Below are 20,627 nucleotides of genomic sequence, written 5' to 3'. Positions count from 1 at the left end.
CCACTTTTTCTTTTCTTACAGAACTTTGCACTAATATAGTATACAATTCATTTTACACACACACATATATTTATCTATTTATTGTTTTTCTCTGTCTTCCCCCCAGCTCAACACTCCCTCTTCTCTGTCTCTGTCTCTCCTATCTCTCTCTCTAAGTCTAGGCCCATGAGGCCAGGGATATTTGCTTTGTTCACTGTTTTATCTCAAGTACCTATTGGTACATATCAATAGGAATGTACCTATTATTTAATACATGTTAGACACTCAATAAATATTTGTGGAATAAATAAATTTAACAACAACAACGGTAGCTAACACTGAAGTCTTCATATTTTTCTAAAAAAACTTTCAATTACTATAACAATCTTAATGAAGTAGAGACTCCCTTATCTCCATCTTACAGGTCAGGAAACTAAACCATAGGCTGGTTAAATAAAATGCCCAATTCCACACATGTTGCTAGAATTCAAACTCAGCAGCCTGGTTTGGAACCACAACTCCTAACCATTAGAGCATAGAACTTCTATTGAAAATGATGGCTGCATTTATTGCTATAAAGTTTTGGGGGGGTTTCTTTGCATTATTTAAAATTTTTATTTTACTTAAGTTTTTATAGTAGAAGCAGAAGTTATATGTCATCATTACATGCGTTATATAGAGTACTTCTCATGTACTTGGATTCACATTGACAGTATACTGAATAAATACAAATATGAATGGTGTTTATTTCTAGCCTTCAAATAGTAAACTTAAGGAAATGGAAATTACACCAAAAATGTAAGATCTTTTTGGCAGATGAGCAGGCTCACCCAATAACATCTGTTAGTAGTTAAACTTGGCCTGAAGGCCTGCAAAGCCCTAGTACTGTAAGCCATGTTATATGGGTCTAATATCTGAGTCCTTATCAGTGCCATTTTCGTTTCCTAGACAGGTTTCGTTTATCATACTGTTATACTATATTTCACATCAAATGTCAGGATAAAATCTCTGATACCAAAGATTGAGAGGCAGTAACTTCCCACATTTGCTCATCAGAATGCAGTGGTCCTGGACATATAGAGAAAATGGATGACACTAGACTTCTGAAGCAACTGGCGCTTGAACTGTAGGGAGAGAATTGTTCTCAGGATGATATAAAAGAAGTTTCAAGAATGTAAACTAAAGTCATCTAAAGTACTGGAATAGAAAAGCTGTCATAGCAGATAGTCTAGCATGATACAAGGGGACTCGCACTCAGCAATATTTTGTTCATATTGCAATCAATGAGGTAGTGACCATAAGTAAATACAAGTCCAAATAATGATCAAAGGGGGCCGGGCGCGGTGGCTCACGCCTGTAATCCTAGCACTCTGGGAGGCCGAGGCGGGTGGATTGCTCAAGGTCAGGAGTTCGAGACCAGCCTGAGCAAGAGCGAGACCCCGTCTCTACTAAAAATAGAAAGAAATTATATGGACAACTAAAATATATATAGAAAAAATTAGCCGGGCATGGTGGCGCATGCCTGTAGTCCCAGCTACTCGGGAGGCTGAGGCAGTAGGATCGCTTAAGCCCAGGAGTTTGAGGTTGCTGTGAGCTAGGCTGACGCCACGGCACTCACTCTAGCCAGGGCAACAAAGCAAGACTCTGTCTCAAAAAAAAAAAAAAAAAGAAAAAGAAAAAAAATGATCAAAGGGCAATCTAATAGATGTGCTGAAAGGTTCATTATTAAAGAATAATTGCTTGGCTGCCCAGGGGACTTGTCATCCATGTGAACGTACTTATATATTAACATATAGAATTATCAAACCATTATCAAGTGAGTACTGAGAGTATTGTGGGCATCCATATTCATAGATACATTAAAAAAAGAAAACACATGAGGGCAGACTATGCTTCAGAGAAAACATTCATATTTTTTGTTTAAACACATTTTGTAGACTTTTTGATAACACCTTTTTTATCCCCTAAGTGCCCCATAAATAACAAAAAAATGATCTGTACAAGAAAAATGAATTACAGAAGAGATTAAATAGCTTTTTGGGGGAAATCATTCAATTTATTAGCAAGGCTAGATTAAGACACAGGAAACCTGTTCCTATTACATTTGCTTAGACATTCACAAGTGCAAAGTATTTGGTGATGTGAAATAAGAAACTTTATTTTTAACAAAGAATGATATAAATTTTAAGCTACATTCATTATTTTTTTATCTTGCATTTTAGATTTAAATTTATAATCGTGTGAAAATATTAATGTTCCTTTATAATTACTTTTTTCCCCAGGACAAAATGAAAAAACACACATTTTTGTATTATACTTTTAATATGTACCTGATGTGATAGAGATACACAAAAGGATTTGCATTGTAGATTTACATATTTGTTATATCTCACATTGAAAACTATTCAGTTGGATTTCAAAATGCTAAAGAATATAACAAATAATTTTTCATTTTGAACTTTTTATTCTATTAAAAAAAGTCTATGAAAGTAATTATAGTATACATTTCAAGTATTCTTTTGTTACTGAATAAAATGAAATCTATAAGTCTAGAAATATGTTGTTATCAACAGAATGCAAATTACTAAAATTATTGCCAAGGTGAGTCATAGGACAGCCTTTTAAAGTTTTGCTTTATACTTGGAAAAAACAGTCGTATTTTGTTGTCATATTTTTGTTTTCTCAACATTTATTTTATTTTTCTTAATTTCAGAATAATGGGAGTAATTTTGAAAATACAGTAGAACAGGCTGGGCGCGGTGGCTCACGCCTGTAATCCTAGCTCTCTGGGAGGCCGAGGTGGGCGGATCGTTTGAGCTCAGGAGTTCGAGACCAGCCTGAGCAAGAGCGAGACCCCATCTCTACTAAAAATAGAAAGAATTATATGGACAGCTAAAAATATATATAGAAAAAATTAGCCGGGCATGGTGGTGCATGCCTGTAGTCCCAGCTACTCGGGAGGCTGAGACAGGAGGATCGCTTGAGCCCAGGAGTTTGAGGTTGCTGTGAGCTAGGCTGACGCCACAGCACTCACTCTAGCCCGGGCAACAGAGTGAGACTCTGTCTCAAAAAAAAAAAAAAAAAAAAAAAAAGTAGAACAATAAGCCCTCTAATTAGTTGTATTAACAATTTTGTTCAAAAAGTAAAAACTGCTTTTCCAAACATAGTTTATTCCCAGTAGCTGTCTCACTAATGTCTAGGGCTTAAGGTTGTTTTATATTATCCTAGGAATTTTCCAGCCCTAAACTCTTATGTTTTTATTGGCTGACCTTGTAGGGAGGGGCAATGATCATAAATTATTTCAGCATATTCTGTATAGTGTTTCCTTAGTGTTGGGGTTTTTTATTTTGTTGATTTTTTCTTTTAACTTAGGATACGCAGACTAGCAGTCCTGTTCACAGTATAATTCAGCTAAAGCTGATAAAAGATATTTTTTCACTTTACTATTATGATCGACAACTTTTTATGGACAATGGTTTAAAACTTAAGTATTCCCTTCCTAGCCTGGAGCCACAGTTTCCCCAAAACTGTGGATTTATATAAGTCCCAGTTAGAAGATAATAGCCCACCATTTGGTTCTTCTATAAAAGACCCAGTTTCTGCCTTCTTGTAATTTTTACCATGCTGTTTATAGCATTCTAGAGAATCTCTCAGAATACTAGCCAGGATGATTGTACAGTCTGAGTCTTTGGAGATACGCTGTGATGTTATATGTTGCTTACTTGCCTGATTAACATCATATGTGCAGTATTTCTGTTGTTTGGACTCAATTTGCTGCCAGCACTCTATATGGATTGTATTTGTAGAGCTCTAATCTATTGTAATTACAATAACAATTCATTTATTGTTTAAAAAACCAAAAATCAAAAAATTTTCTTTCTAATGAGTTGTTTTCTCTGAATATGTACCCTTTCTGAAAGCTTTTACAGGATTACACATTGTCCCATACAGGATTACAGGATGACACATTGTCCCATCCAGCTTTCTGCAAAATGTGGTTTTATAGTTATGGCTTGTAGCTCATCAACAGTGTGAATTCCTGGTTCTGTCACAGACCTATTGTATTGGAATCTCCATATTTAGAGTCTGAGTATCTACTTTTTAAACAAGCATCCCGGTCACTTTTCTGCACACAAAATTTTGAGAATTCTTTTGAGAACCACTGACTTAGGTTGGTGGTTCAACCTTTTGATCCTCAAATAGAATAATAAACTTTGAAGAAGCATTTTGCACTATGGCTGGGCCAGATCAGCATTTCACAGTCTACAACAACAGGTCATGTAGTAAGTTCAGCTGGGCTGTGGCTAAAAGATATCCTGAAGCTTCAGGTAACAAGAGAGTGGCGGCTTATTGCTAACAACTGACAGAGACAAAGTACTTTAAGTGGCAAGTAATTGAGATTTATCACAATTCTCATGAAGAACTGTTTTATTTTATCTTTCTGTTGTAACCATATTTTTAGTTTAAGTCAAATATTTAATGAAGTACTTAGGAATTTCAAGGACAAGATATGTGTAGCCTCTGAGGAAATCAAACACAGTAGCATTCTTTGTCACCTATATGTAGATAATACCTATTTATATTAATACCTCTTCTTTCAGGCAAATCCCGAAGGACTTGGCCTAGATATTATCTATATCACATGTGCCATTTGGTGTAGAGCCTCGTAAGAACTAACACTGCCTGAGAGAAGTTGATGTAGCTTCATGAATAAAAATAAGACCCCAAGGATAGGACTAGAAACATGTAACTATCAGGAAATAGAGGGATTTTTATTAGAGTGCCATAGTGGGATCTCAGTTTATTTTGTGCGGTGACAGTGGTGACCCAAGAAGCTTCCTTTTGCCACTAGCTCCACAGACGCTTACCTGCCTGCTTGCTTGCTTTCCTTCCTTCTTCCCTTCTCTCCTGTCTGTCCACCCTCCCTTCATTCCCTCCTTCATTCCTTCTCTTACATTCTTTTCATTGTTTATTTATTTTTACTAAAGACCCAATTAATTGGTTCCAGGATTATAGTATGATACAGTGAGAAGTTCATAGGATACTTGTATTTCTGTTAATGTTAACACTAAGTAAGATAGTCTATTTTAAAGTTCAAAGTATCCTTTCCTGAACATTAGTATTCTAAAAAAGAAGCTGAAAAGGAAATAATAGAGAAAGATTATTTACTTTTAGTATTCAGAGTATCTTAGCACACAAAGGAGCCTCAGGGCTGGAGTGTCACTACTGCATTCTCACTAGCTGATACATTTTCAAATCCTATCTTATTTACTTTAGAATTACTTGGTGGTATGAACTGAACTGTGTCCCCCCCAAAGTTCAAATGTCAAAGCCTTAACCCACAATGTGACTATATTTGGAGATAAGGTCTTTAGGAGATAATTAAGGTGAAATGAGGTCACAAGGGAAGGGCCCTAATCCAGTAGGATTAGTAGGCTTATAAATGGAGAGAGAGAGAGACACGTACTCCCCTCTATGTGAGCTCACAACAAAGAGGTCATGTAAGCACACAGTGAGAAGGTGGCCATCTTCTGCCCAAGGAGAGAGCCCTCACCAGACACCAATCCTGTTAGTACCTTGATCTTGGAATTTTAATCTCCAGACTATGAGAAAATAAATTGCTGTTGTTTGATCCACCCAGTTTATGGTATTTTGTTATGTCAGTACAAACAGACTAAGACACATGGTAAAAATAATTAATTGTATCATTCACAGAAAAGCAGATCCCTTATTTTATATAGGTTTTGTTCAGAAAAGCTATGGCTCTCCTACTGGATAATCTTAAGTAGCCAAGATGAGTTTCAACCACAATTAAGTTAATTTAAAAGCAGTAAGTTAATTTCAATCCAAGATTTTTATCCTATGTTCTGTTTTTATGTTAACAGAAAATTAGTATCTTTTTATTTGCTATTGCAATATTTCTGTATTCACAAAGAATACAAAATCATATGCTAGACAGTTGAGATTATCATTTAAAAGATTTTTTTTTTTTAGATTTCAAGTGTCTGTTGCCCTTGTATTGGGAGGTAGTGAATAAAGGACCAAAAAAGGATTTAAAAATCCTGAAAAAGGATTCACACTGGTACTTTTTCATAATGTGTTCAAAGAGAGAAAAAGAAAATAGGAAAAATTTGCATTTCATTTCATAACTAATTTGAGTAAAAGTACATGAAAAGATTGTAGAAAAAGAATTCATGTACTTAATGAAAGATAAGCACAGCAGTGTTTTGTCTGGCTTTTCACAAGCTCTTGGTTCATTTTGCAAACATGTATTTTAAAATGAAAGAAAGGACCAAAAGTGTTTTTGTGGATTCATCCTGAACTGAGGAAAATTGTCATTTGGTTATCATCCAACAATGTCAAATCTTTGATGTTATAAATGGCCGTTTTTAAAAATAAATTACATTTTTAAACATGATCAAAATTCAAAACCCCTTAAACACATTTTTTATTTTTATTATTTTTCTAATAAACAGCGTGTGTCAAAGCAAATAGATGCCAGCATGTGTTTTGTCAATGAATAAGGGAGATAATTAATTTGAACAGTATGTGAAACTGTGTTCAAAAGAGTTACTTCCTGGCGCTATATATATATATATATATATATATATATATACACAGAGAGAGAGTAATTATATATTACTAAACTTTTTGCATTTTGCTTACATTATTAATATTTAGTGTGTTTCAAAGCCCATTTAACTAATGCAGTCTTTTTGGGATTCATCAGATGGGCTGGTTGTTTATATCTTTTGCTCTCAAAGCTGGTAATTTTACTACCAGCTTGGTACATAAGGGACTTGAATAAGTTAAAAAAAAAAACAAAGCATTCACTGGCAGGAAAATTTAACTCAGACATAGTTTACTATTCCTTGACTAACAACAGGCAGAAACCAATGGACATGAGTTTTATCATCTTTGAGTCACATGACTAAGAGTAAAATTTTAAAACTGATTTGAATCTTAGTAATTAATGATGATAACAATGATACATTACATTTATTCACTTACTGGGTTTTAGGCCCGATGCTAAGTATTTTGCATGTATTATCTATAATAAATTCACGTCTTACATTTTATTATTTCCATCAAAGAGCTTAACAATTTGAGGTTTAGAGTAAGTTGTTCAAGGTCTCACTTGTGGCATAAAGAAACAGACAATTTGACTAAAATCCATTTTATAAACTACTGCACTACACTCTTGCCTTCATACAATCAATTTTATTGTGTATTTATTAGGAAACTGAGACCCAAATTATTGAACTGATCAAGTAACAACTACTTTCTTAAATTGAATGCCTGTTATCAGCATTTGAGACTAAGACGTCCAAGTTCAGTTTGCTTTTCATTACAATAGCTGTTGTCCTAGATAACAGCCTATAAGTCCACACTGTCCATCCTTACATGCAGAATATTGTGTGTTTAAAAGGATTCCTTATGGAGTATTCCCTAAGAACACAATTTTAAAATAATATTGAAAAAGAACATATTGACTAGTGTCATATTCTCAAGAATTTAGGAATAACTTAAATGGAATGAGGTTTATTTCATCTCCTGATATACAGTATGTTTAGTTGATTTCCATTTTATTTCCACTCATTCTTTTTTTTTTTTTAGACAGAGTGTCGCTTTGTTGCCCAGGCTAGAGTGAGTGCCGTGGCGTCAGCCTAGCTCACAGCAACCTCAAACGCCTGGGCTTAAGCAATCCTGCTGCCTCAGCCTCCCGAGTAGCTGGGACTACAGGCATGCGCCACCATGCCCGGCTAATTTTTTTTTCTATATATATTTTAGTTGGCCAGATAATTTCTTTCTATTTTTAGTAGAGACGAGGTCTCGCTCATTGCTCAGGCTGGTCTCGAACTCCTGACCTTGAGCGATCCACCCGCCTCGGCCTCCCAGAGTGCTAGGATTACAGGCGTGAGCCACCGCGCCCGGCCAATTTCCACTCATTCTTGATACTGCTGTGTAAGAGGTATAGAACCACTATATTAAACAAAATGTACTACTTTTTATTTTCAAGTATGTTACTTAAATTAAGAAAATAGTATCATTCACATATTATTTTGATATTATGCTATGCAAACTTCAATCATCTAGTTTTTCTTCTAAATAAAATCAGGCTTTAAAGTCATGGGTCATGGTAATTAACTTTCTTACAAACTGATTTTTATGAACCCTTCTTTTCATTTCATTTTGATTCATGTGCTCTACGAAGTATTCAGTGAACTGAGTGAACAAATGAACAACATTTATATTAACAGTTTGTCCAAACATTTGTCTCCATGGGAAAATTGATATGTATTCAATATCAATGACTACATACATTTTATTCTTTACTAGTCATCTGATCTGTGAATACATTGGCCTTATAAATAAAAGTCAACTATATATTTTAGAATAAATTACCCTTGTTGATATTTCTCTTACTCATTGGATATTTAGTAAAATATCAGAGAGGGAAATAAATAAATGAATATCACACTTTAGCTGTAAAGGAATTCATTACTCAGTGTTTCTTCTTGCAAAAGATTTTGAAAATACATGCATCCATTACACACAGATTTTTAAGACCATTTAAAAATTGTGGTCCTTAGTTTAATCTTAATTAAGTTGTTGATTTAGGTGACCCCATACATGAAAGATAACTGTGTAAGCCAGTGATTAAGACTTCTGGAATACTTACCTGTTCTTATGTTTGCTCTTCCGGCTTTTGGTGTGTGCCAATAATCTCTTTGTTGCACGTTAGTAGACAAAATATGTTCTTGTAGTTTGCATATGTAAGCTCCTTGAGAACATAAATTTTTATTTCCCTGTTATTGCTGGATTCTCATTGCCTATATTGGTGCCTGATACATATTTATTGCTCAGTAAAAAACTAGCAAATGAATTCAAGTTCATTAAATCGTAAAGTCTCTTGGGGTATCTGGACTTGATAAGAGTTTTGAAGACTAAAAAAGATGGACAAACGTTGAATGTTAGTACAGGTTCCTGAATATCATCTTTTAAAAATATCAGTTCAACATTCTATGACTAAATTCATCTGTGAAAATAAAATTAATTTTTGAATGATAAATGTTTAGAAGGTACATACAATCACTTTTCTGCCTTTTGGCTAAGATCAAGTGTAGAAGATAGTATTTGTTGGGACTAGAGACTATAAAAGGACTTATGGGTGCCTACTCTTGATTAGTTACACTTTTGTATAATTACTTAACAAATTTTAGGACAGTATTTTGAGGACTGTCTCTCTATTTCTTATTTTAAACATGAGGTAATCGTAGATATTCAGGATAATACAGCAAGTACGTGGTGGATTCGAGACTATCTCCAAAACCTTTCCTCTCTACTGCCTTATGTATACAAGAAATACACTTCAAGTGTTATAGATTGGTTATACAAAAGTGATGTCTTTAAGGAACAAGTGTGAATTTTTTTCTTATGTAGTTGTATTTCAGAATTGGAGAGAAATACGTTTCTTGGTACAGTGACTAGAAACAGAAATGCATTGTGTGATATATTTTTCTCACACATTTGAGAAAGCATCGAAGGGTTCTGAGCAAGGTAATGATAGGATCTGGTTAGCTCTGGCAGTATTACTCTGACTGATAAATAGACTGTAGGGTAGAGGCCAGGAGAATAAAGGAGGCTTTTGCAATTATCTAGGCAAAAGATGATGACTACTTGGACCAGAAAATAAATCTTGGGACTTATTCTTCAGGCCCCTCTGCCAGTTCTTCCTGGAAGTGGTGCCCGTGGTTGAGTTTGGAATGAATTTTTACAATAGAGCCAACAGTATTTTCTGAATGATTGTATATGTGGGGAGGGAGTGATGGAAAAAAGAAGGAAGGGAGAGGAAAGGAATGAAAGAGAAGGAAGGACAGAGACACAAGTCCAAGATTGGACCTATACAACTAGAAAAATTAAGTTGCTGTTTCCTGAAATAGGGGAGAATGGGAAAGAAGCAGATTCTAGGATAGAAAGGGAGGCATATCACGAGTTTGATTTTGGCCCTTTTAAGTTTTAGACTTCCAAGTGTAGTCTATTAGTGAAGGCTGTTAGACTGCCAAGTGGAGATGGAGGTATATCAGACTGGATATAAATGTGAGAATCATCAATACAGACGTTATAATTAAAGCCATGAGATTGGATGAGAGCACCTGGAAAGGGTGAGTATAGAGAAGAGGCTTAAGTCTATGGAGCTCTGAGATACTCCACAGTTTAGAATTTAGGAAGATGAGAGTTAGGAAGAGAATAGCCAAAGTGCCTGAAGAGGAGGAGGCAATGAAGTAGAAGAATCAAGAGTGGCATCCTGGAGGCCAAATAAAGAAAATTTTACCAAAAAGAAGGGAGTGGTCAGATACACCAGATTTTTCAGATAGATTAAGTCAAGTAAGACTGGGGTATGACCATATACAATTTGGCAGTGGCCAAGTCAATTGATAGCCTTGGCAAAAGCTTGATCTGAGAAGATTCTGTTACTCAAAACAAACAGAAAAGGTTTGAAGCCACTCATTTAGAATATGTCTGAAATTCATCTCTAAGTTTGTGATTCTAATATAGGCAAACTACCTTGAAGTTGTTATGTAAATTGGGGCATATTATGCTGTGTTGTTATACTCAGCTATTTTACTCATTTATATAGATGTTGATTTTTAATTACTTTAACTGTCAACATTTAATTATCTGATTACCAAGTAAAGCTTTTACAAAAAGTTTTATTTGATGTTCTTCCTGTTTTTTGGCAAGCTGTTACATAGCAGAAAGGGCATGCATGACCTATATGAACAGGCCTAGGATTCAGTCCAAACTTGTCCACTTACTAGTTGTGTAATACTGAGCACAAATTTAAATTAGTTAAATTTCCCTAAGTCTCAGTTTCCTCATTTGGAAGATGAGAGGTAATAGCCATCTTATATGGCTGTTAAAAAGATACAATGGAAAAAAAATAAAACCCAAGCAGATACGATGGGGTAACATATATGAAGCCCTTAATCAAATGTTCAGCAAATAACAAAGTAATGTAGTGAATAAGAGCTCAGGAGCTAAAATCAAATAGACTTAAGTTTAAATCCTAGGACATTCAATAACAGATGTGAAAATTTGGACAAGTTTCTTCACCTCTCTTAAGCCTCAGTTACTTTATGTATAAAATGGCTGTAATAAAAACACCTACCTTATAGGGTTATCAGAATTAAATGAGATACCACATGTAAAGCTCTTAAGTGTCCTATGAAAAATGAGTGTTCAGTAAATGGTAGCTATTATTATATATACTTGCTATGGTTGTATTATGTGTTACAATCTTTGCTGTTATAATTATTTGAAAACTAAAACCTTAGTCTTTGTTCTTAGAATTTTAGTTTCAAATCACACTTGGTGTCAAGCATTATTTATAGTGTTTGTATTTCTTTTGCTGTATTTTTTTCATAATTTCACTTATCCATTAGTAATGTTGGAAATCATATATGGTTAACTAGAAGCTAGATTATCATTTTCAAAGTTATACTTGTCTCTGTTTAGGAACATGTAAATGGATAGGGTCAGAAGAAAAATATATATGATAGGATTCTTTAGAAGTTATAATATGAAAGGACCTGAAATGGCTACATTTTAGCCAGTCTGCATGAAGTTGTTCCTAAAGAATACAACTGAACATACCTTCAAATGTGGCAGCTGTGCTATGAATTCCTGAAAAATTAGAGATGGAAACAAAAACGGTTTAGATCAGGAGATAAAGAACAGCCTTTACATGGAAATGCCAAGACAGGATTTATGACAAAACGTAGAAGACCACCTTGGTCCTCTCAATTGATACAATTATGCATCATAAGTGATGCAAAAATTGAGGACATTGATTTATATTGTAAGATGTTATATTTTTTCCTCCAGTATTTTTTTTTAATAAATGGAAAACTTTGACGAGGACCTTCATTTAAAACAACTGTGTAGGAACTAATTTTCATAAGAGAGATTAACAGCAGAAATACTGCTGGAATCAGTTTAGAAGCTAACTATTGTAGATGGAGATGTGTGTCAGATTTTTAATAATCAACTGGTATCAACTATGTATATAATTCTTCCTATAGAAAGTATAGAAACAGTGTACATTTTTCAATATGGCAAAAGCAGTTTTAATTGTGCTTGGAAGAAAATTTAAATAATCTAATGAAATTTGTGCATTTATAAAGGTAACTCCTTATTTTAGAAACTTTGGTAATGTAGAAAGTAGTGATTCGACATATGGTCACTTTTGACTTAAAGGAAGAAAAATCAGAAAAATTATTTCTGTTAATTTGTACCTTATGTTATCAAGTACATTTTTACAGTAACTCTGGAAGAATCATTTCATTGTGTGTGTGTATGTTTGCGACAAATCCTGTAATAACTTATATTGTTTACTTTTGATACTAAGTTGTATAGTTTACCATAATGTCGACCAACATTTTCATGTATTTCCATTTAAACCAATAATTATTTTATTCAAAAGAATTATAAATAGGAACTTAATAAGTAGATTTTTCCATTGTTTATCTTCATGACATAAAGATATAAAACAATTGTATCTTTTTCTCAGATTGTAATTTTTGTTTCTTTGTCTTCTTTTATAGAGCTACATTCACGGGAGCAGCCAGGCCCAATTTGTGGCAGAGTCACACATTATTCTGGTACTGAGTATCCTTTAAAATACTGATGAATTGAAAAAGGCAAACCAAAGCTGCATGTTATTAAATTGATATTTTCCTATCAGCAAATATCAAGATTTTTAAATGACATTAAATTTAAAGTTGTACTATATGACTAATTTTTAATTCCTATGCTAATTATTTCCTATTACAGTATAATTTTGTTATTCTGAATCATTAACAGACTGTAATTTTCTCTTTTTTACTTACTACTGAATTTGAAAGTATTGCTTTTATTCTGCGTTATCTCTGGATAGATTTTTTTGTTGAGTTTATAGGGTTTTCCCCCATAGCATCTCAATGGGGAGAAAAAAAAGTGCTTTATGATATAAATAGCATGTAAAAAAGGAATTATCTTAATACTGCTTCTCTTGAATATATAACAAGTCAGAAGAGGGAGAGTTAGGATAGACATCTCGTTTTGGTCATATCAGACTAAGTGTTATGAATCAGACCATACTGTGTAATTCATGACTTGGAGTTACAGGGATAAAGAAGATAGGAGGATTATAAAGAAGTAATGTTTAAGCATCTAATCTGAATTTTCTTAGAATAAAGTACGGTTACTCTTTGGGCAAACAGCTCTATTTTGAGGGAACTTGGTTTGTGTAAGTCTTGTGAAATGTTTGAAGGTTAAATTTATAGTGTTACTTGAACATACTGAGTCATTATGAGAATTTAAAGTGTGCCTATAGTATCGTATGTGTAGTATTTAAAGTTTATAAATACTACAAGTTTATATTTATAAAACTTGATAACTATCTGGTTATTCATATTCAAATGAAGTAGTCTAGGCCAAATTCTCCAGTATTTTATATAATCATAGCTATAAACCTTTAAATATCTTAGAACTTATCTAGGCCAAAACTGTATTTTATATGTAAGAAAACCGGAGCCCACAAAAGTTTATTGACTTGCCTTAGGTTAGGGGAGAACTAGGATTAGAATTCAATTTTCTTTTCCCTGGTCTATTGGTTGTAAAGGTACTTAAGTTTTTAAATACTACACTTGGTTATGGTCTGTGACATAAATTTCATGAATCAGTGTCAATCATGCCATCTTAAACTTACTACTTTTAATCTGGGTGGAAAAGACTATCTTTTTAACAAAATGGACGTTTTTGTATTTTATTACTTGGTTGTGTCATAACAATGCATTGTTTTAATCTACCCTCAAAGACTTATTTGATACCATCAGTGTATTCAAGCAACCTATTTGATTTACTTACGACATTCTGGGTACTGTATCAGGTACTAGTATATACTAAGCATTGTATTAAATTATGGTGAGGAAAAGGGTTGGGAAGTGTTTAAAGCACTTACAATTCTCAGTACGTTCACAGACTTCCTCATTTGTAAAAATAGGACTAGCAATACTAACCACATGGCGTTTCTGTGTGAAGTAAATGAGATAACACACATAAAGCATCTAGAAATTACTAAAGACTAGTTGGTTTATCCCTCCTATATTTTCCCATCTTTCTTACTTAGAAATCGGATGGTTACAGATAGCATGCATAAATACATATTTATTGGTTGATTCTTTAGCATTTGACAAAAGATGTAGATGATCAGGAAAAAATACTGTGATCATAGTCACAGTATGTATCAGAATTCTAAAACTTACAATGGAGATATACTGAAATGACTTAATTTTTCTAGAGTAAAATTTGTTGAACCCACCCAATCGTGTAATTTACAAGATAATACAAAGACACTATGAGAAAGCTTGACCTTGGAAATGAAGTTTGAGGAGAGATTATAAGTCTCCAGTTTATACTGGAGGAAAACTAAACCCTGTCTTTCTGAAACTCAATGAGAAACATAAACCGTCTTCTTGCTGTGTATTAGTTTTCAATATTTTTATTACTTCCACAATTACACACATTTGGATGTATACATAGAATTGTGCATAACTCAGCTTATTCCTTGCTTTCATTTGTTTACTCACCTAGTGCTTTATGGTTGCAAATTTCAGAAACTACTATGATGAGTATGTTTTTGTTCTAGTTTGTCTTATAGAGTGGAATTGGAAATATCTATATTTGAGTAAACATTCTCAAATTCTGTAATCTTCGGTGCAGTAACTCCTGTGTTTCTACAGTCCAGCTGTAATATGGTGAGAGATTAATACTTTCTGTGCATCAGAAGGACCTTAGGTAAGAAAATAAAATATTTGTGAATATGTTTATAGGGATATTTCATCCTCATTAAAAAAGGGCAAAGCTGTATTTACTCCTAACTTATTTTTTAATTATTTAAATGTATTTAGAAAGAAAATACATTTATATTAAAGTAAATAGTAAGAAACACAGCGTTTGTTACAGGTAAGTTTCTAGGTCTTATTTATTTGTATGTTGTGGTTTTTTTTTTTTTTTTTCCCTTTCAATCCATAGTGTGTGTATCATTTGGTAATGTAGAAAGTAGTTTTTTTACTCAAAGTGACAGGTTTGTTAAAACATATCAGGAATACCTAGCAAATGGATGAAAAGCTGTGTTGAGACCATCATTTTATTGTATGGCAGGAATTCTCAAAGTTTCATTTCATGGATCGTTGATACCATGCTGAGATTTAGGATGGAAAGAAATTTCACAAGCAGTATGAAGTTTTTCATACAGATTTTAGCAGTAACACATAAAAGAATTAAACAATCCATTTTTTATGCTAACAGTAATTATTTGTTGCTTTATTACTTCCATGTTTTTATTTTGGCGATATCTATTATAAAAAGAAATAGAAAAATTCTTTTAAAATGGTGAACTTGTGAATATTAGCAGAGAAATTTTAAAGGAAGACATTTTACAATAATTTCTGATTTTATTTTCATGTGACAGTCCACTGATATTTTTGAACTAACCACATTTTTTGTAATTTATAGGTGTATTTTTTCCTTTATCCAAGAAAATGTGAATACCAGATGGTTACTTTTTGTTTATCTGTAGAGAACATTTTTGCCTTTTGGTTTTCTCCTCCTAATTTAGTAAGTCAGATCATTAGGTGCAGTTGCTATATACAAAGTTTTATTGGAAAAAAACCTAAGAGAAAACAGATGGAGTCACTTGGTGTCATAGGTTATAGATTAATATTTACTAAGAATAAGATTTTTTTCCACATCAGTAGTGTTTTATTTTCTCAGTTATTCAGGGGGAAAAAAGAAGAATATTCCTAAGTGGTCTGTGAGAAAAAGGTATATGAAAAAGGAATAAGAAACATGATATTTTACTATGGAATTTGTGTGTATCTAAGAATAACTTATATAATGGTTTATATTCTCGCTAGTAAAAGTTCATTTTTATTTCATTTATTTTTCATTCATTTATGTTTTAACACCTTAAGCAAATATGAATAAGATATTTGCTATTTACATGATGGTATGTCAACGGAAAATTACTCAAACTCTGTAAAATAATTTAAAGAGGTTTATTGTGAGCCAAGTTGGAGCCATGCCCAAGATGCCCAGAGCAAGTGGACTCACTGTGATTGGATTACAGTTTGGTTTTATACGTTACATGTAAAGTAATAAATCCATACATGGAAGGCATATATTGGTTTGGCCCAAAAAGGTGGGTCATCTCAAAGCAGGAGCTTACAGGTCATAGGTGAGTTTAAAGATTTAGTTGAGGCTGGGCATGGTGTCTCATGCCTGTAATCCTAGCACTCTGGGAGGCCGAGGTAGGAGGATCACTTGAGGTCAGGAGTTCTGGACCAACCTGAACAAGAGTGAAACCCCATCTCTACTAAAAATAGAAAAAATTAGCTGGGCGTGGTGGTGTGTGCCTGTAGTCCCATTTACTCGGGAGGCTGATGCAGGACCATTGCTTGAGCGCAGGAGTTTGAGATTGCTGTGAGCTAGGCGGACGCCATGGCATTCTAGCTGGTATGTCAGAGCGAGACTCTGTCTCAAAAAAAAATAAATAAATATAAAAAAAATGAAGATTCTTTGATTCATAATCGGTTAAAGAAATACAGCTTTGTCTAAAGGCTTGGAATATTTTAAGTTAAGGAAGTCTGTTAATCAGAGACAAGCCACCGGTCATATACCCAGACTCAAGTGATCTGTTAAGTGAACTGATGACCTTCAGGTGTGATGTAAGCTTTGTCAGTTGTTCTGGCTATAGAGAATGAGCCTAAGCTAAGGTAATGGAGGAGTGACTCAATTACTGTTACAAGAAGAAGAATCATCAAAACTTGATAATAAATGTCATAAATGAGGTTCAAAGAAAGGAAGAAGAGATGACTCTGAAGCTCAGATATGTGTTGGAGGATAGCTTACTATTAACGAAATTAAGAAATACAATAGGAAAACAAGGTTTGGAGAGAAATATTTAGCCTAACAAAATTCCTAAGATGCACACAGTCCTCATACTTGATTGATGAGAAAGGGTTTGTTTAAATTGCTTAAGATCATAAAGCCAATCAGTCGAGTCATGAACTTTTTAAACCCTTTTTTCCTATTCAGTAATATTTTCCCAATAAATCTAAACCTCTGTGTTAAGTAGGCCAGTAATATTCTCACAAAACTATATAGTAAATGTATGTTTGCTATGTATTTCTGAAGGATCATTTTACTGAAGATATAGCAGATATGCTGATATTTCTTCAGTTATTCCCTCATGTCTTTGTACAAACACTACACCCTCTAGCATTACCAAAAAAAAAAGTGTGGGAGATATGTCAATATAAATACACACATATATGCATATACTTGTGTGCTGAGATGCCAAACCTAGCAAGGTCTCTGATGGTGTGAAATTTACAACCTAAAGGGAGAGACAGATATATACAACAAATAATTTTGCAAATAACTATTCAGTTATCATTATTTTCTTAAAGAAGCTTTCAAATGTCCAAAATTCAGTAACACTCAGGCTGAGACACATGGCTCTTAACTGGATTATTAAAGTGCAAGCATACAGTTTTTGAAACCACAATTGCATGAATTGATATGTGTATGAAATATATTAAGTTATGTGTAAAACCCTTTATGTAATTTATCAGAGTAGAAAATTTGAACTATAGTCGTCAAATGATAAGATTAAGGTAGGATATATTTTTGGTTATAGAATTTTCTTTAATTTCAAAACCTCATACATTGTCTTTTAATTAGATAACTTGAAATCTGCCTTTTTTTACCTACAAATATGGCACAGTAAAATAGACATGTAATTGCAAGTAGTGATTTGTTTTCATAAAAAAAGCGTTCACTTCACATTTAAACAAATGTTTACGGAATATATAATATTATTTTATTAACTAATCTGCCACTGTTTCTACCAGTAGGCATTCTCATGGGGGAGGGTAATGTCATTTAAAACTTTATTTAAAATTCCAACCAGAGCAAATTATAGTGTCCATTTGTCATAGACGGGAATGATCCCACTAAATTCAGCAAGATATGGTGTGTGTTTGCCAGTGGGTACAGAACATATGAGTTCCAGCTGTGACCTGCCACTGTCCCTTAAGTCTCTATATCCTGTAAGGTCTGGGATCTCAAGATGACATAAAATAAGTATCAGTTGGAAGTCAAAGTGTTGATATGAAAGCAAAGGCAATACTAGCAATAATGATTTTAAAATATTTTAAAATAATTTATTCTTATAAAGATCACATTGCTTTTTCTATGAGAAAAATATTTCTTTTCCATTTATGATAGAATATAGTTTTACTCTGCATTTGTGTTCAGTCTCTGATAGAGAACAAATGTTTCTTTTATTTTAATGTGTTATGTACAAGGAGAAAAATAATATAGAAGAAAATTAATGATGGATGCAAGTTGAAGATAATTTTACATTTAGATTCCTTTAAGTCTTCTATAATGTGCTAACATTTTTCTCAATATCTGTACTCATTTATCTTTAAATTGACAAAATCCTGATTCCCTTACTAGGAGCAACAGTAAACTTATCATCGTGTGCAACTGAGAATGGATTATAATGTAATGTAAATGTATGTGTTACTAGTTCCGTAGGATGCTCAGTGCCTCATGGGTATTGTATATAATTTGCACAAATAGCAGCTTCTATTTTATGTGGATTTATGTTGGTATTTCGAATTTTTAAGCAGTAGGTAAGTGGTCAACAGGATCAGCAAAGAAACTGGAGTGTGCACAGTAGTTGAAATATATATTGCTATGATATTAATACAGATATACAAAGTAATACATAAACTAGACCAGGGTGTGTATGGGATGAAGGATGGAGGCCTATCTCTTGCTTTTTTAATGTTGGGACAATTCAGTAAGGCACAACTAGATGGATGGCTACATTAATCAGTCTAATGGGCAGAAAGACTCTATTCAAGAGTCATACATAGAATCTTCTCAGATTTGGAAGGTCTTTTCATTAGTCAGCCTTCCACCCAATGAAGGAAAGAAACACTGCATATTAACCCTGGCAGATGATCATCTAGCTTCTCTATCTAAAACTTAAGTTTTTTGTGTTACAAATGTGATTTTTTTCCCAAATAACAAGTATTATGTAGACTTTTAGCCATAAATGTTTCAGTTGATAAAATGAAACTGAAAGATTCTCAACTCTCAATGGCCTTCAATTAAAAATGTATCGTAAATAAAAGAGAGGGACGTTAGCAAGTTGAAAGCCATTTTAGTTTAATTCATCTATCTTAATTACAGCCGTCACGTTTGAAATAGGCTTACTGCTCTTTTCTTATTAAAGCGTAGAAAACTCACTTTTGCAAGAAACCTTCTGCAGAAGAGATTATGCCTGTTTACTGACTCCACTGCTTTCTAACAAAATGTTTTACCTTTGGGGTTGTATACAACCTATGTCTAGTAGTCCCTTTGCTTTAAAATTCCTATGTTGGGGATGTATGCAGAAGTGGTTAATAAATCCTTGCATTTCTTTATTTTCAAGTAAGAATAAAGCTAAATTCCGGTCACATGCAATAGTATATAGGTTGTTTTTTGGCACCGCCTTAGAACTTCTATAACAGCGGTTGGCAAACTAGGACCAATGCTGGCCAAATCCAGCCTCCCTAGTATTTTTGTAAATAAAGTTTTATTGGAACACAGACACAGCCATGCATTGCCTATGACTACTTTTCCACTACAACAGAGAAGTTGAATAGTAGCAGCAGATACCATATAGCTAAAATAGCCAAAAATATTTACTTTCCATCTCTTTACAGGAAAAGTTTGCCAACTCCTGTTCTGTAGGTTGTGGTCCATAAAGAAAACAAAATTCCCCAACTTTGTTACCCAAAAACAGTTGGTGTTAACTTTTTATTATCTTTCTTTCCCTGCAATCATTTCTCTGTATTTGTTTTAAAAGAAAGGAAGTTATAGTTACATTTGTGTGTGTATATATATATATATATATATATTTTTTCCATTTGGCATGATGACTACATTATTATATGTTGCTTTGTTATTAAGAACTTTGTCAGCTTCATTTTATGTGGCTACTTAATCTGTCACATAATGTACCATACATTATAGTTGAACATTTACATTTTTAATTTTTCACTGTTATAAATTATTCTAAAATAAACATTTTTGTATGCATATTAAGACTTTTTTAGTATTTTATATCTTGCCTTTTTTATTTAGGATTGGCTTCATAGGACTGGAGTTCCTGGACATATTCCTTGCACTTACATCTGCTCCTGGCACATATAGTTAATGTTAATTGAAGATCCGCTAAGATTTTTGACATGCTGAAATCTCAAAATTTTGTTAGACTTGAGTATTTTATTGCCTTCCTGCCTTAATTTAATATAATAAGGATTTTGCATATTTGACCTCTTATATAATTTGAAAAATGCTACAGTATTACCGTATTTGTTCCCAGCAAAAACAGTATATTGTAAGGATTTGATTTAAACCAACATGAGGGGTGAGGGGAGGGAATGGGTCCATACCTACATGATGAGTGCGATGTGCACTGTCTAGGGAATGGACACACTTGAAGCTCAGACTCGGGGGGATGGGGAGGCATGGGCAATATA

At 33.5% G+C, this 20,627-nt stretch overlaps 1 protein-coding gene across 9 annotated transcripts in view; it reads left to right on the top strand.

Annotated features, from left to right (window-relative positions):
* Positions 1-20,627, top strand: part of TUSC3 (tumor suppressor candidate 3) — a 144,824-nt gene that overhangs the window by 102,161 nt on the left and 22,036 nt on the right. For 7 of the 9 annotated variants that reach the window (XR_011235237.1, XM_069485205.1, XM_069485209.1 and 4 more), the window contains one exon: positions 12,588-12,651. The exons of the other annotated variants lie outside the window; for them this stretch is intronic. Coding sequence is in view for 6 of the 7 variants with exons in the window: in XM_069485205.1 (XP_069341306.1) it covers positions 12,588-12,651 (64 nt within the window). In the remaining variant the exon portion in view is untranslated. The remainder of the gene's footprint in view (positions 1-12,587; positions 12,652-20,627) is intronic. 9 annotated transcript variants of the gene reach the window in all.

This window comes from Eulemur rufifrons, chromosome 12, assembly GCF_041146395.1.
Source record: "Eulemur rufifrons isolate Redbay chromosome 12, OSU_ERuf_1, whole genome shotgun sequence".
NCBI lineage: Eukaryota > Metazoa > Chordata > Mammalia > Primates > Lemuridae > Eulemur > Eulemur rufifrons.
Note: the sequence above shows the minus strand (reverse complement) of the source record. Positions and strands in the feature narration are given on the sequence as shown.